The sequence below is a fragment of the Peromyscus leucopus genome, chromosome 14, assembly GCF_004664715.2.
Source record: "Peromyscus leucopus breed LL Stock chromosome 14, UCI_PerLeu_2.1, whole genome shotgun sequence".
Classification (NCBI taxonomy): Eukaryota; Metazoa; Chordata; class Mammalia; order Rodentia; family Cricetidae; genus Peromyscus; species Peromyscus leucopus.
The window spans coordinates 75489285-75505762 of NC_051075.1; the positions used below are offsets into that span (position 1 = coordinate 75489285).

Below are 16478 nucleotides of genomic sequence, written 5' to 3' on the forward strand. Positions count from 1 at the left end.
GGGCTAGGGAGATGCCTCTAGGTAAAAGTGCACAAGTGTGAGAACTAGAATTTAGATCCCCAGAATTAATTAAAAAATTGGACAAGTTGGTGGCCATCTGCAGCCCCAACACTCAGGAGACAGAGATGGAGATCCCCAGGGCAAGCTGACTAGCCAGACTGACTAACTAGAACCTGCAAGCTCCATATCCAACCAGAGACCCTGCCTCAATAAACAAGGCAGGGAATGATCACCAGATGTGGTAGCACACACCTTTAATTCCAGCACTCAGGAGGCAAAGGCAGGCCCCACCTTGACTTTGAAGAGAACACCAAGGTGAGAGGAGGAGGATGGTATCATCTCTCCCTGGCATACAGCCTGGACAAATCAGCTGAGGCAGGTACAAGTCATTTCCCCTGTCCATTTATGTCACACAAAACCAAGGCAAAGTGGTCTAATGTAACTTAGTGACCTGGTAAGTGCCTCAGTGCTCCCCACCCTGTTGCTTGTGGGAGGCATTTTGAGCAGTGAGGCTGGAAGATCTGTAGTTTTGTTGTTTATTAAAACAACAGCTGAGATGGCTCAGTGGTTAAGGGACTGTTCTTCCAGAGGACCTGGGTTCAATTTCCAACACCCACATGTCAACTTACAACTGTCTGTAACTCCAGTTCCAGGGCATCCAATGCCTTCTTCTGGTTTCCTCGGACACCAAGTGCTCACAGACATACAAGGTGCTTAGATATACATGCAGGCATACACATAAAGCAATAATAATAATAATAATAATAATAATAATAAATAATAATAATAATAATAATAATAATAATAATAATAATTGCTGTTGGCCGTGTGCTGTGGCACACGCCTTTAATCCTAGCACTTGGGAGGCAGAGGCAGGTAGATCTCTGTGAGTTCAAGGCCAGCCTGGTCTACAAAGCAAGTTCTAGGACAGCCAGGACTGTTACACAGAGAAGCCCTGTCTCGACAACAACAACAAAGACAAAAACAAAACAAATAATAATAATTGTTGTTTAAAAACACCTCTCCTTAAAAAGTGTTTTTGGGTAGCTCTTTGGTCAGGCTGGCTAAGAGAACAGCAGGTTCAGCCCTCGTGAGTTTCAGAGTCCGTGTCCCTTCTAGGCAAGGGAGACAGACATACTTCTGGACTCTGCTCCACGCTAGCCTGCCTAGCCCTGAGCTTGTGCTGCCTTTCCTTCCCTTTGTCGATTTCTCTCTAGGCATCTCCTTGGACATGAAGTCAGTCCATTGCTGGCTACTATTCCTGCATCAAAGTGGGTATCCCCACGTGATTGCTGTTTTAATTTTTTTAATCTGCAGCTGAGGCAGGGAATCTCACTCCATGTCTCATGCATGGTAAGCTAAGCAAAGGCTTCATGTGGACTAGGCAAGCACTCTACCACTGAGTCACAGCTATAGTCTTTACTGATAACATGTGGCAAATTTTCTATTCCTATCACACCATTTGGTTGCTCATGAACCTCTAGTACTGTGAACCAAATGGATTTCTTTTCTCTATAGTTAGCCTGCTTCTGATGCTCCATTATAGTAATGAAAACAGACTAACAGCAAGTATACTGTTAAAAGATGCTGTGTGTTACACTGTGAGCCGGTGAGGTGAGCTGGGTTTTGGGGGAAGATTTTGAGAAGGTTATTCTGTCACCAGATGGGGATTTGGGTCTCAAGAGTACCAGCCAATAGATTCTATATTGTTTTTTAGATCCTAGCCAATAGCACAGCAGCCAGGGAGATTGTTCTCTACCATTAAGCTTCTTTCTTTGTAAAAGATCTTTAGATTATTTTTACTCAGAAGGCTCAAAACCATGTTAGACAGTATTTGTTGTTGCAAGGGCTTCCTCTAAAAAAAAAGGAAAGGCACTCCCATGTACTCCTACACTCCCCAAAATAAAATGTGCACACAGTGTTATTATGAGCTCCTATGTGGAAAGTGCAACATTTAAAAATAAGCTTATCCTTCGAAAGTACCTAAATGAGTCCTGCCAAATCCTGGGGAATTATCTTTAAAATAAACCTGACTAGAAAAGGTTGAAAGTGAAGGATTAGAAGACTGTAAACCTTAGAAACACTATCATAATAAGCTGGTGGCTGGTATGTATGTCAGATATGACAGGCAACAAGTATTCCAAAGAAAGACTGACCTTTTTAATAAGAGGCTCCATCAGAAGAGAAGTCACGGCAGCCCTAAATTTGAATGCATCTAATAATGTATGTTCTAAATATATAAGCAGAAATGGACCAATCTAAAGGTTTCAGGAAATAGACTAATTGCAAAGCCTACTTGCAGATTCTAATCATGCCTCCAAGTAGCATACTGAAGAAGCAGACAGAAATGAGTGGAAACAAAGGGATTTTTGTTAGCATTATTAACCAGCTTGACCTGATTTATGTTGTGGAAACTGCAGCCAACAGCTGTACAGTATTACAGTAGTCTTAGTTGGGCTTTCTATTGCTGTGAAAAGACACCATGACCACAGCAAACGGTTAATAAGGAAAGCATTTAATTGGAGCTGGCTTATGGTTCAGAAGTTTAGTCCATTATTATTATGGTAGGGTGCATGGCGGCACACAGGCAGACATGGTGCTGGAGAAGGAGCTGAGAGTTCTGCATCTGGATCAGCAGGCAGCGGGAAGAGAGTGATACTGGGCCTGGCTTGAGCATTGAAACCTCAAAGCCACCTCCAATGACCCACTTCTCCAACAAGGCCACACCTCCAATAATAACACTCCTATGAGCCTATGGGGGTCATTTTCATTCAAACCACAACAAGATATATACCAACATAGCCCTTATGCTAGACTATGGGGCACACCAAAATGAAAATGATCAAAATCATAGAGTATATTCTTTTAAATTTTCTGTTATTATTTTGTCTATATTTGGTGTGTGGTGTACATAGTGTGAGACTGTGTGGATGCATGTCATCACTCGTGTGACGGTCAGAGGATAACTTTATGGAACTGGTTCACTACTTCTGCTTTTACATAGGCACTGAGCATTGCAAGACTTGCATAACAAGCACCTTTGCCTACTGGGCCATCTCGCCAGCCCCTAGAGTATATTCTCTGATCACAGAGGAATCAAACCAGAGTCAGTAACAGGGAGATAACTAATAGAATCTCCACCTTTGTTGTTGTTGTTCAATCAGCTGGTGTGCAGTAGTCATGGAAAGTAGTAGATTACTAACGGAATCATAGACAAACAAGAAATGGAAATGTAAGACAGAGAATACTTAGTGCTTCTCAATAGTGAAGATCAGCAAAACTTGTGAGTACACAGGAGAAATTTTGTGTATATATTACAAAAGAAAAATGATTAAAATTGGCAGTCTGTGCTTTTTATCTCAGGAAGCTAGGGGAATAGTTAAATACAACAAAAATAGGAGAGAGAAAAACCATAATTTTTTTTTAAACTAATGGGGTCTGGAGAGATGGCTCAGACATTCAGTGTTTGTTGCTCTTGCAGAGAACCTGAGTTCTGTTCCCAGTACCCACATCAAGCAACTCACAACCAGCATTAAAGAGTCCAACACAACACCCTCCTCTGACCTCCTATACACATGTGGTATTCACACACACACAAGCAAATACATAAAAATATTTTTAAATGAAAATTTAAAAACCCTAACAATATAAAGTGGATTAATAAATGTCCTGGTTCTTTGAAACAAAAATGTTGGTTCTCTAAAAATAAAATTAATAAACTCATAAATAAGTCAAGTGATTTTTTTAAAGAAAAATACAAATTGTGAATATCAGAAACCAAAAGGGTAGTATTACTCTCACCCTATAAACATTAAAAATCAATATGCTGGGAAGTTAGGCAGCTTAAATGAGGTAGAGTATTTATGGCCAAGTGCCTTAAAAACTGCCAAAGTGAACATGAGAGTAATAGAAAAAATAAATCATGTTATATACTAAAGCAATTTAGTCTATAATTCCAAGTGTGACCTCCCCACAAAGGAGACGTCAGGCACAGGTGGCCACCCCAGTGAACTCTTCCATGCATTTGAGGGAAACAGTGCTAGACTTACAGAGCACCCAGAGGCGAGAGGACGGATCCTGCTTGACCCTGTTACCACGATTAGAACATCACAAAAGAGAAAACCACAAGCCATTCATTTTAGTGAACAGAGGTATCTGAACAAAGAATTAATGACTTGAACCAAATAAATGTTTTTAAACTCCTGACAAGTGATATGATTTATTACAGGAATGCAAAGTTAACTTAACAAGGAGAAACAGTATAAACTAGAAAAGGCATTTAGTAAAACTCAGTGCCCCTTCATGATAAGAATGAAGAGGAAACTGAGAAAGATAATTTGGCACATCGTATCTGTAGACAACAAAACCTCTACTCACTGTGCTTGCCCTATATTCCAGAACAAGAGAAGAAACTTCTCTTTCCTGTCAGATAGCTAATAGTGTAGAGAAGCGTCAACAAGATGGCTCAGCAGGTAAAGGTGCTTGCTGCCAAGCCTGAGTTCAGTCCCCAGAATCCACAGGGAGGGGAAAGAACCGACTCCCACTGGTCATCTCACCTCCATGCTCATTCCATGGCACACACATGTATATACCCCTGCATACACACATGTGCACACCAAGAAATGCAATAAACATTTTAAATAGTGAAGAGAGTCTGATTTGCCTACAAACTATTATACTATGATTACTATAAAATGTATTAACATATTGTTATGCTAAATGAGTTTGGTAGACACCTATAATTTTTTTTAATATATTAGCAATAAATAAAATTAAACTGTTTGAAATGATATTTGAAAGCTCACCAGAAAATTTCAAAGGCTTCGTTCGGAACAGCTCTCCCTGCAGCTGCACACCTCCGGACACTGGAAGCTCTTAGGATGTCTGAGAGGACTCAAGCAGCCAAGCTGCTAGGAAACTGACCACATTCATGAACCGAGGCCGGGCTGTTATTAGATGTCACTTCTTCAAAATCTCGTCCACTTACAATTCCCGCAAGTGTTTTATAGAAACTAGTAGTTTGCTTCCAAGATTCATATGGAAATGTATAGGCTCTAAAAGAGCTGAGATCATCTTGAAAACCAAGGTGGGGGCTTGCACTGTCATATTTCAAGTCTTACTATAAAGCTGCACTAATTGAGGCAGGGAGATAATGGCATTAGGATCAACTAGCAGACTCATAAATTAAGGAAAGGCTATGTAAAGCCTCACATATGTGGTCCCTTGACTTATGACAAGGTGTCTTTATATTCAGGAAGGAAAAGATGTTCTTTTCAATAAATAACCTCAGATTAGTCTATGTAAAATATGCGTACGCCATACTTCAGATTTTTTTCAGCCTGAGCATTAAAGGCAAACAGTAGCTGGGCACTCAGGAAGCTGAGGTGGAGGACTGCTTCAGATCAAGAATCCAGGGCTAGCCTAGGCAATGTAGCAAGGCTCCATCTTGAAAGACGCATGGGAGAGGAGCTCAGAAACCAATAAAACTTTGAGAGGAAAATACAGGAAATTTTTCTCATGACTTTAAGCAAAACGAGATTCTTGACCAGACATTAAGAAGCAGTAACTAGGGACTGTAGAGATGGCTCAGTAGTTAAGATCACTTGCTGTTGTTGTAGAGGACCCAGGTTCAGTTCCCAGCACCCTCATGGTGGCTCACAACCATTTGTAAATCTAGTTGTAGGGTATATGATACCCTTTTCTGACCTCCACTGGCACTACACATTCATATGGTACACACATATACATGCAAGGAAAGCATATGAAATAAGTAAATCTAAAAAAAAAAAATGACAAAAAGCATTAGCTATAGAGACAGATTATGGATGAACTTCATTAACACTAAGGAGTTTCCTTACAGCACATAAGAGCCTGGGAGAGAATACTGCCCCCCAAATATATAATAGGCTGATTCAATCAGGAAGGATACATGCAAAGCTGAAAAATAACTCTTAAAAAGCAAAATAGCTTAAACAAGGACTTCCCAAAAGAGATGTGGGCAGAAGTGACAAGCTGACAATGTGGCGAACAGTGTGGCAAGTGTGAGGAAGGTGCTCAGCCATTGTCTTTGGGGAAACACTGTGGAAACCACCCTGGGGGAAGCACTCCACACAACCCAAGGGTGCAGTTCAGAAGCCAAACAATTCTGAGTATTTATGGCCAAGTGGATCTCTCATATGTAGCTCAGGAGAGAGGAAATTGGTACCATCTCCCTGAGAAACCTGACCAAAGCTACTAAACCTAAATGCACACAGACCATACCCCTCCCTCCTGGATCTATGCCCAAAGAAGCAAGAGCTTGTATCTGCTACAAATAATAATATTCATAGAGCAAAATAGCCAAGGGCTAGAGACCAGTTCAGATGCTCATCAACAAGAGCATGAAGAAGTTATTTGCAGTTAAAGTGGGATGTGTAGCCCACAGTGGTGGTGCATGCCTGAAATTCCACCACTGGAGAGGAAAGGGCAGAAGATTCATGAGTTTGAACCTCATGCTCCACAGCAAGTTCCAGACCAGCCTGGGCTATGTAGAAAGGTATGGGGGCAGGGAGATAAATGGATTTTCACAGACATCCTGTTAAATGGAATGAGGCCATATGCCATATCAATCCATTTCTAGTTGAAGAACTGGCAAGAGTTAACTGATAATGAGAAAAGGTAGATCATAGTTATCTGGGTGGGGGGGCACTGCTGAGAAAGGGGACATCAGAAGAGAGCTGTATCATCCTAAAGTGGCCACACAGTGACACAAATGCCCATCTGTATCCTCTGACTTGCTCTATGTAGAACAAGCAAAGGAATGGAGCTCCCAAGTGGACACTAAGATTTTAGCTGCCACCAGTAAAGCCTCTCTGGCAATTGGGGAATATCAGGCTTCTCTCTGTCTTTGATCAAGTGACATTAGCTGTGCATTATCTGCTCATGTATTCAAGGCACACTTTGTGGGACTCTGCTTTATAAGAGGTCAGTTTAGAAGTTGTGAAAATAAATTTTAAAATGTTGGTGTCTCTCTGGTAGTTCGTCTTATAGGAGTGTTTTATCTTCACTGTTATATCTTAGGTGATATATTATTCACACTGTTGTCTTCACTTTGCGTTTGATGGAATCTACCCACAGTTGCTCAGCTAAAAAGGAACAAACAGGATTCAGTGTACAGTGCTTTGGCTCAGTCCTCTGCTCATTCCTTGTACTGAGAACCACCATGTCTTTCGAGCAGTTGTAGACTGTTAGGTTATTTGTAGATAGTAGCTAGCAGCTTTTAGGCTCCAGGGATAGCAACAACAGAAATACCAGACCCAAGAGCTTCAGGAGATACAGAACCCAGAGACCTTTCATAAGAGAGACGTATCCTCCAGGAAAGTGCCACTGCACCCTGCCAGTATAAGGTCTTAAGACCCTGTGCAGCCAGAACCAATCCAGAAGGTTCCAGAGGTCAAAGCCAGGCCACCAGAAATTAGAGAACAATGTTAACTCATTTTGCTGGCAGTAAACTGCAGCATGGAGTCCCCTCTGCAGACTCTTCCAGCTCTCCCATTAGTTTACTGTGTAACTTTGTACAAGTCACTTGTTTTCCCTGGTCCTGATTTCCCATCTATAAAGAGAATTCCTAAAATCCCTGTGAGTTCTTGTCAGTGACTGTGCTGGCCACACTCCTTCTGTACCTGGGATGGGTATTCTTTTCCTCCTGATGCTTGCATGGCTGACTCCCCTCTGAGGATGTAGCCAGCCATCTCACCTCTTAGTTTTGGAAGTCTCACTTCCCCAGAGCATCTCCCCAGGCAGTCTTCTTTGTTCCCTCTCAACCAGCCTCAGTATAATGTTGCTTCCAGGCTTCTCCTTCATAACATTCTCTTTAGCTTGCTCTGGTTTCTTAATGGCCATCAAAACTATAGAGGGAAAATTGAACACAGAACATCTGCTATGGGTTGACTGGGACAGAATGGAAGAGGTTCTTAGCTCCCTGATTCTGTGCGAGACTCCAGCCTCTAACCCAGTGGTTCTTAACCTTACAAACACTGTGACCCTTTAATACAGTTCTTCATGTTGTGGTGACTACCAACCATAAGAATTTTTCATTGTTACTTCATAACAGTAATTTTGCTCTTGTTATGAATCATGATGTAAATATCTGTATTTTCTGATGGTCTTGTGTGACCCCTGTGAAAGGGTTATTTCAACAACCTCCCAAGGGGTCATGAACCACAGGTTGAAAACTATCGCTCTAACTTTAAGAGCCATTTTAACCATGCACAATTGGCAGTGCATCTCATACATACACTCCACAAACGCTTGAGCCTTTTTTCAGTAGTGTAAAACTAAACTAGTGAATCCCCAGCTCGGGTCTTCTGCTTATCAGTACACATGTGTAAGTCTGCTCCTACTCAGGAACCTGTCTGTATATAGATATTAGCCAAAATACCGAAAATAGCAGGTAAGTTGTGAAATGATTGCATCTCTTCTGACTTAGTGTATGTGTCCAATGACTCACCTCACATGTTCATTTCATTATACATGGACCTAAGTCCACCTTGCATGTGCGGGAGAGCTAGGATGATGCTATTCCAGATGTTGTCTATAACTGCTGTCCTCTGGCTTTTCCTGATCCAGTAGCAGAGCAATATGAGCAGTTAAGGAGAGCAACAAACCATTACTCTATTCTTCCCACTTCACAGGCAAGAAAACTCTTAGCCAGAGGATCAGCTGCAGCTGAGTGATGGCTGCAGCCTAGGGTGATGTCAGCACTGACTTCACGGAGCGCTTACTAGATCACCTGAAATCTTTCAGTGTCTAGAAGAGCAAACATCTAGAAGCCAGCAGACCTGCTGTTGAGTCTTTGCTGGCCACGGCTCCCTGAATGTCTGCCTTCTCTGTCTCTTTCTCTGCCTGGCTTAGCATTGCACCTGACAGCTATGATGTCTGGTGGTTGATTAAAAACAAAAATAGTAATGGGACTGTATGTGTGTACTATATTCATTTCTACAAGTCATCCTTGAAAATAGAACTTGTTTATTATGAATTCTGAACACTCTGCTGAGGGTTGTGGGAAATTGAGACCAAAGTGCAGAAGACTGTTACCCTTAAGGAGCTTCGTATCTAGAAGATATGGATAAAGCATAGCTAAGGTAGCTGGCTGGCACCACGAGATCCTTTCGGAATCCCCACAAGGTCAGTAAGGCAGCATTAGTATTTCCATCTTATTGTTAGAGAAACTGAGCCTCAGAAAACAGCATTGATCCCTAAGTGGCACAGTCAAGAGACAGGGTCTGGACCAGAACCCAACCAGGGAATCTGACCCCCAGCTCAGACCTAGTTAAGTGAAACAGGTTTTCCAGCTGTTCACTTATGGTCTGAAATGCCTGATCATGCCTTCCCTTCTGTGAACCTCATCCCCATCCCCACCCTGTGAATGAAAGGATACAGTATCTTTGCCCCATGGCAGCTCCCTCCAGCTCTCTTACATTTTATTTATTTACACGTATTTCTCTCTTTTCTCCTCCAGGTTGTGATCAATTATTCAATCGTGAAAGGGCTGAAGTACAATCAGGCAACACCCACCTTCCACCAGTGGCGAGATGCCCGTCAGGTCTATGGCTTAAACTTTGCAAGTAAGGAAGAGGCAACCACTTTCTCCAATGCGATGCTCTTTGCTCTGAACATCATGAATTCCCAAGAAGGAGGTAAGCAGGGTTTGTCTTTGCTGGAGGCTGAGACTCTCTTGTTCTGTCTGTGCCCCGGTTCTGCTTGTGTCCTGACATACTACTTCATTTACTGACATGATGTAGAGCCTCACAAGCCTGTTACTTGAGGTCCACAGTAATGACTAAGAATAAAGAAGAGGGAATAATGTGCCATTTGTGAAATGCAGGTTTGTACTAATGTGTTCCTGCAGCCCTCCATGAGACATGGTTTATGTTGGCCATCCTACTGCTGTGTTCCAGAATACATACCTGATAAGAAACTGGCTAGGCAGAATAGATAAGAAGTGAACAGAGTCCTAACCTCAAGGCACTTTAGAATTTAATTTAGAGTTCACAGATTCATAAATAGCTAACTATTTATTAGTTAGTTCTACAGTGAGCGCTGGAATAAAATATGTGCATAGTACTTGTGACTGCAAAAGGAAACAAGGAACTGCCCATCCGGGCTGTAAGGGAGGCCCTGACAGCAGTGGTGACTTCGTGTGAGCCAAAGCTTAGAGGGGCAAGGATTACACTAAACAGGGTGTGTTGAGGGGAAGCTGCTGTTGCAGAGGTGGAGGTGGGAGGGCTTGCATGTGTCAAAAAACAAACAAACAAAAACCCACAATGCAGTGTATCTGGGGCCTGGGTGCAGTGCACAGCAGCTAGATGAAACTGGAAGGTGGCAAGTTGGACCCCGTGAGGCTTGGGGATGGGACTAGCAAAAGCACCTGAGCAGAGCAGTTATAGCAGAGCACCAAACGGCCGGCAGCTTCGGGCAGCTTTGCAGCTGCAGATGAGCCTTCTCAAAGAGGGCATTGCTGGCCTCAGACATGGTCCTACAGTTGGCAGGATATCTTAACCTTGGTGGAGCATGGGGCTGGTGGAGCACAGGGGTGGTGGAGCACAGGGGTGGTGGAGCACAGGAGTGGTGGAGCACAGGGGTGGTGGAGCACAGGGGTGGTGGAGCACAGGGGTGGTGGGCCAGGCTTGGAGCCACTTTCCTTGGTTTGAGCTCTGGTTTGCTGCATTCCAGTCAAAAAAACCATTGAGCAACTTACCAACTCACCGGAGGTTCCTTGGCCTCAGCGTCCCTGCCTACAAATGCAGCCATGAAGAGTTGCTTTTACTTTTAAATGAGCTAGATGGTTGTCATCTCTTGATATTAGCGTATGTATTATGTCACTGCTATTGCTACTGCCCACAGCTACCACCACTGCTGTTACCACCACTACCAAAACTCAGAAGTAAGGAGACAGGTGCCCGTGCTGCTAAAGGGAGATGGCATTTAAACATATATTGATCCTGACATATTGGTGCTTTGGGGCCCAGCTTAAACACATCAAGAGGTTTTGTGAGCTAATAAAGCTATATGGAGTACAGTTCTGTGAGTCATGTGTGTTTTCTCTTGCGGTGCTAAGACACCATAACCAAGGCAGCTTATAGAAGGAAGAGTTTATAGGCATACCGGTTCAGAGGGTTAGAGTCCATGGCCATCAGGATGGGGGTGAGGGAGCATGGCAATAGGCAGGCAGGCATGGCACTGGAGAATAGTCATAGGGCGGCTGGAATGGCATTGGCTTTTGAAATCTCAAAGCCCACCCCCAGTGACACACTTCCTTCAACAACAACACACCTCCTAATGATTCCCAAAATGGTATCACCAACTAGAAACCAATCATTCAAACATGAGCCTGTGGAGGCCATTTTCATTAGAGCGTTCCTGTCCAGCCAAGGCCCTCCATGTGTGTATTTCCTGACCGGAACTATTAAAGGGGAAGAGAAATGTTCTTGTTAGATACCAAATCCTTTCAAAGCAAGTGCTTGAATAAAAGCAGCTTTTACTATAGTCACCATGGCCCCACAAACAGTCAGTGCAGCTCTCATTTTCAGATAAAGTACTCATGAACTATCATGAGGGGAGAGCTTATTGGGGTCACATGGTGTCAAGACTAACTCAGGCCCACATCCCCAATGGATTGAATGAGCGTTCTTGTTGAGGTTGGAATGGGGTTTGGGTGTGTGGATACAGTTAGTGTGGCTGGTTAGCAGTTGATAGTGGCTGCTGAAGATTGAACTTTCTCAGCAACTGATATATAAGCCTCCTTAATGATCATGCACAAATCTGAAGCAGGTGTCTACAGTGCTTACGTGTAACTATCCAGTACTTACCAAACCTGAAAGAAAGGCACCCTTGACCCAAAGTCTTCAGCAGCCATACAAGTTTCCTCCATACTGCAGAGTTATTTTGACAGATTTTGAACTTATGATTATATAGTTGTTTGCTCTGTATACAACTGATTGCCCAAGTTGTGTGGATTGTATAGTTGCTTGTAGCATGACATCTTGAGTCCCAAAGTCGTGCAGGATTCAGGGCCTAGGGCGGCATCTAGCAGCCTCATAAACAGACATACTCCTTTCTTTCCCCCTTGGGAATCTCTTCTTGTAAGGCAGGTGTCTGGTTCCTGTGACCTTCTAGGGGTTTCTGTAGACCTCTGTCTCTAGAGATGGGGCTTGCTCAGCTTTTCCTGCCCCTCAGTATGTGGACAGACACTGGTGTGGACTTGGGGTCCTTCCAAGCCTGCAGACACAGGCTACTTTGCTGTCCCATCTTAAAGTAAGCAAATCCCCCACCCCTATCCCTTAATACCAGAACATGTCTTTGTGTCTTCAAGCGCTTAGTTAACTCTCACCACATCCCTGGGAGATGGTATCTCAGACGCCTTCCCTGCTGTCTGGACCAAGGAGCCAAAACTCAGAGAGGAAGCAACTGCCCAGAAATCACATAACCACTGCTGAAACTCAATGCTGGGACCAAGTTGTCTTCACAGTTCTGTTTTCTGGGTGTTAAAAATCAAACATTTCTGCCTCAAAAGATTTCTTTTATTCACTTCTTTCTCTCTACAGTGGGATGTATTAGCTTGTTTTTTGTTTGATCTTGTTTAGTTTTGTTGTTGTTTTCAGACAGGGATCTCTATAACCAAGAATGACTGTAGCTGAAGTTTTCCTGGTCCCACCTGGCTTCCATGGTCCCGCACCAAGTAAAAACACAGAGGCTTATATTAATTAAAATTTCTCAGTCATTAGCTCAGGCCTACCACTGACTAGCTCTTACACTTAAATTAACCCATACTTCTTATTTATGTTTAGCCACTGTGGCTTGGTACCTTTTTCTCAGTTCTGCTTTACATCTTGCTTCCTCTGTGTCTGGCTGGCGACTCCTGACTCAGCCTTCCTGTTCCCAGAATTCTCCTCTCTCTTTGTCCCGCCTGTACTTCCTGCCTGGCCAATCAGCACTTTATTTATTAACCAATCAGAGCAACACATATTCACAGCATACAGAGCAATATCCACAGCAGATGATCTTAAACCCTTCTCCTCCTGCCTTAGCTTCTGGAATACTAGAATTACAAGTGAGCGCTAGCTTGTCCAGCTTTGTTTAGGTGTTTTGTTCTGTTTTGAAGACAAGGTTTTTCTATGTAGCCTAGGCTTACCTCAGACTTGCAATCTCCCCATCTCATTTTCCTGAGTGGTAGGATTGCAGACCTGCACCTCCGTGTCTGGCCTGAAAACCACTATTAACTCAGGCTTCTTCACATTATTCTGGAAGAGGACAAAGTACAGCAGAGTAGGATTTTTTTCACTGTCTGAATTCTCCATGGAAGAGATTCTCAAGCATTTGACTCTTGACAGATCTGCTTTGCTGATGTTTTTTTTTTACCAGGTACCTACTGGATCTAGCTTCTTGTTTTAGTGAGTTTTGGATACCCAGTCTTCAACTTCAGGCCTAATCCAGGGAAATAAAGTCACTTTAGCAGGTACAAAATAGGTAAAGTAACAGTAACAGAGCCAGGTGTTTCCCACTGCCTATGAAGAGGTAGGGCATCTTAGAGCCAGCTGAAGCTCTCACAGGTCTCAGACACAACTCTGAATTCAGGAATTGGCCTGAGTGGGGGGTGGGTTTCAGTCTCTGTCTTACTAAGGCTTTTTCTACAGATGCTGACATCTAGAAGTCATCTGAGGTGGGAAGAGCTATCTAGTTCTAATGCTGCTCCTGCCCGTGTTAAGGAAGTCAAGCTCTCTGTGTGGATTGCTCTGGAAGCCCCAACTAGTGGAAACAGTGCTACAGCCTAGCTGTGGTGGCTGCCATCTGTGTCTACTGCTAATCTCCAGAACATTCCCCACAGACCATGTGACCCAGCTTCCCTGGTACTGTGTGATAAGGCATGGTGTGATGGCTATAGGATGGTACTTAGGCTCAGGTGGGACTTGGGGAGGGCATGTAATGATTATGCAATAGTTAATACTTGGGTTTTCTCTTCAAAGCCTACATTTTTCCCCCCAGGCTGCTTATCCAAGTGGCCCTTCCCTGCTCTTCTTGAGAAATGGTTCTCACCAACCAAGAAGCCTAGTTGAGATGAGGGCCCAGGAACCCCCAAGAACACCTAATTGGGCTACAGACATATTTTCTTAAACTCTAAAGCACTTAGGACAGCCAGGAACAGCTACCGTGATACATATTTTTTTAGAAAGGGTTTTAGGATCCAAAAAAGGTGTGTGAGGCCAAATCTCATGTGGAGTTGAGAGTGAAGTTAGGCCTATGTTTGAAATCCACTGCTTCTGCAGCTGTACTTCCAGGGGTCAGGGACGGTGCAAATGCAGGTTGGTGAGCTGTGCCTATGCTGCAGCTGCTGGTGGGCTTATATTGAGGATTAGATCTCAGGTAGGACAGCAAGCCTGGCTCATGCCATCATTCCGGTTCCTTGCAGGAGAATGAGGTGAACTTTAGGGTCAATGTCTGCCTTGTTGCTGACTATTGAACTGCTGATACCACTTCCAGGAAGCACCAAACTGTCTCTGCCTGCATTGTTCATCTGCCTAGCCCCAAATTAAAGAGAGGTGTTGACCACTGTTCTTCTACACCCTGTCCTGCTCAGTTTCCCTTTGTACCTCAGACATCCTCTAGCAGCAGGGTGACTGTGTTAGTTAAGGTTTCTATCGCTGTGAAAAGACACCATGACCACAGCAACTCTTATAAAGGAGAAACATTTAGTCGGGGTAGTTTACATTTCCCAGGTTTAGTCCATTATTATGGTGCTACATGGTGCTGAAGAAGGAGCTGAGAGTTCCTACATCTTGATACAAAGGGAACAGGAAGTGAACTGAGACACTGAGTGTATCTTGAACATAGGAGACCTCAAAACCTGCCCCTACAGTGACACATTTCCCCCAACAAGGCCACATCTATAACAACAAAGGCATACCTTCTAATAGTGCTACTCCCTATGAGATTATGGGGCCTAATTACATTCAAATTACCACATTCCACTCCCTGGCCCCCATCAGCTTGTAACATTATCATAATGCAAAATACATTTAGTCCAACTTCAAAAGTTCCCATAGTCTGTCACAGTCTCAACAATGTTTAAAAGTCCAAAGTTCAAAGTCTCTTCTGAGATTCATGAAATCTCTTAATTGTAATCCCCTATAAAATAAAAAAAAAAAAAAAACAGATCACATACTTCCAACATATAATAGCACAGGATATTCATTTCTGTTCCAAAACATAGGGAAGGGAGCATAGTGAGGAAATACTGGACCAAAGCAAGACCAAAAACTAGCTGGGCAAACTCCAGACACTGCATCTCCATGTCTAATGTCAAAGCTCTCTTCAGATCTCCAACTCCTTTCAGCTTTGTTGACTGCCAACATACTTTTTTCTCTTGCTCTGGTTCCACTTCCTGTTAGCAGCTTTCCTTGACAGGTATCCCACAACTCTGGCATCTCCAACATCTTAGAGTCTCCAAGGCAATCCAGGCTTCAACTTCACAGCTTCATTAAATGGCCTCTCTAGGCCTCTATGTAGGGTCACCCCTGACACATGCTGCTTTCCTTAGTCACTCCTTAACTCTAAAGTCAGAACCACGTGGCCAAAACTTCCAAGTTCTGCTTACTGGGGCTGGAACTTGGCCCCCTTGTTCAATTACATCTTCATCAGTTTTCTGTTTTCAATGGTTTTTTCACTACCTAATCTTGGCTGCCCTGAAACTGGATCTGTAGACCAGGCTGGCCTCAAACTCAGAGATCTGCCAGCCTCTGTCTTCCCAGTGCTGGGATTAAAGGTGTGTACCACCATACCTGATTCTAAGCTTTTCTTTAATTCCTTTTCACAAATTGGAAAGTTATCTAGGTGGGATCTGGTCCTGAGGTTGCCACTCCCTTAATTCCACTTCTTAATCTGTTTATCTCCTTGAACACAGGCCTTAGTTCCAGTCTATGTCTTGGTGCTCTTCTTCTCCTCAAGTTGCACATTTTGCATTTTTCCTTGCTCAGCTTGCCTCTTTTTGCTATAAATCTACTCCAACAAAGGCACACCTCCTAATAGTGCCACTCCTAGTGAGCTTATGGGAGCCAGTTAATTCACTTGAGTCAGTAGGACGAGTCTAGTATCCAGAGTCCTTCGAGTCAGGAGGCAGGGTTCTAACCCAGCTCCACTGCTGCACTGCAGAGCTCAGGGTTTTATTTATTTCTTTATCTTCATTGGTGTTCTAAACTCTGAAATGGTAGGGTTGGTGTAGGTAAAGATTATTTCACAGGGAAAGCATGGAAACAGAAAGGTATTTAGTGATGTAGTAGACAGGTCAAGCCTATATGTGAGGAACTGCTTCAAACCAGGGCAGTGGTGGTGCATGCCTTGGTCCCAGCACTCAGGAAGCAGAGACAGGCGGATCTCTCTGAGTTCAAGGCCAGCCTGGTCTACAAAGTAAGTTCCAGGACAGTCAGAGCTACACAGAGAAACCC

General features: G+C 43.4%; 1 protein-coding gene across 6 annotated transcripts in view; it reads left to right on the forward strand.

Annotated features, from left to right (window-relative positions):
* Window positions 1-16478, forward strand: part of Evl (Enah/Vasp-like) — a 147510-nt gene that overhangs the window by 95806 nt on the left and 35226 nt on the right. For all 6 annotated transcript variants that reach the window (XM_028882113.2, XM_028882114.2, XM_028882117.2 and 3 more), the window contains exon 3: window positions 9500-9677. In XM_028882113.2, the coding sequence (XP_028737946.2) occupies window positions 9500-9677 (178 nt within the window). The remainder of the gene's footprint in view (window positions 1-9499; window positions 9678-16478) is intronic.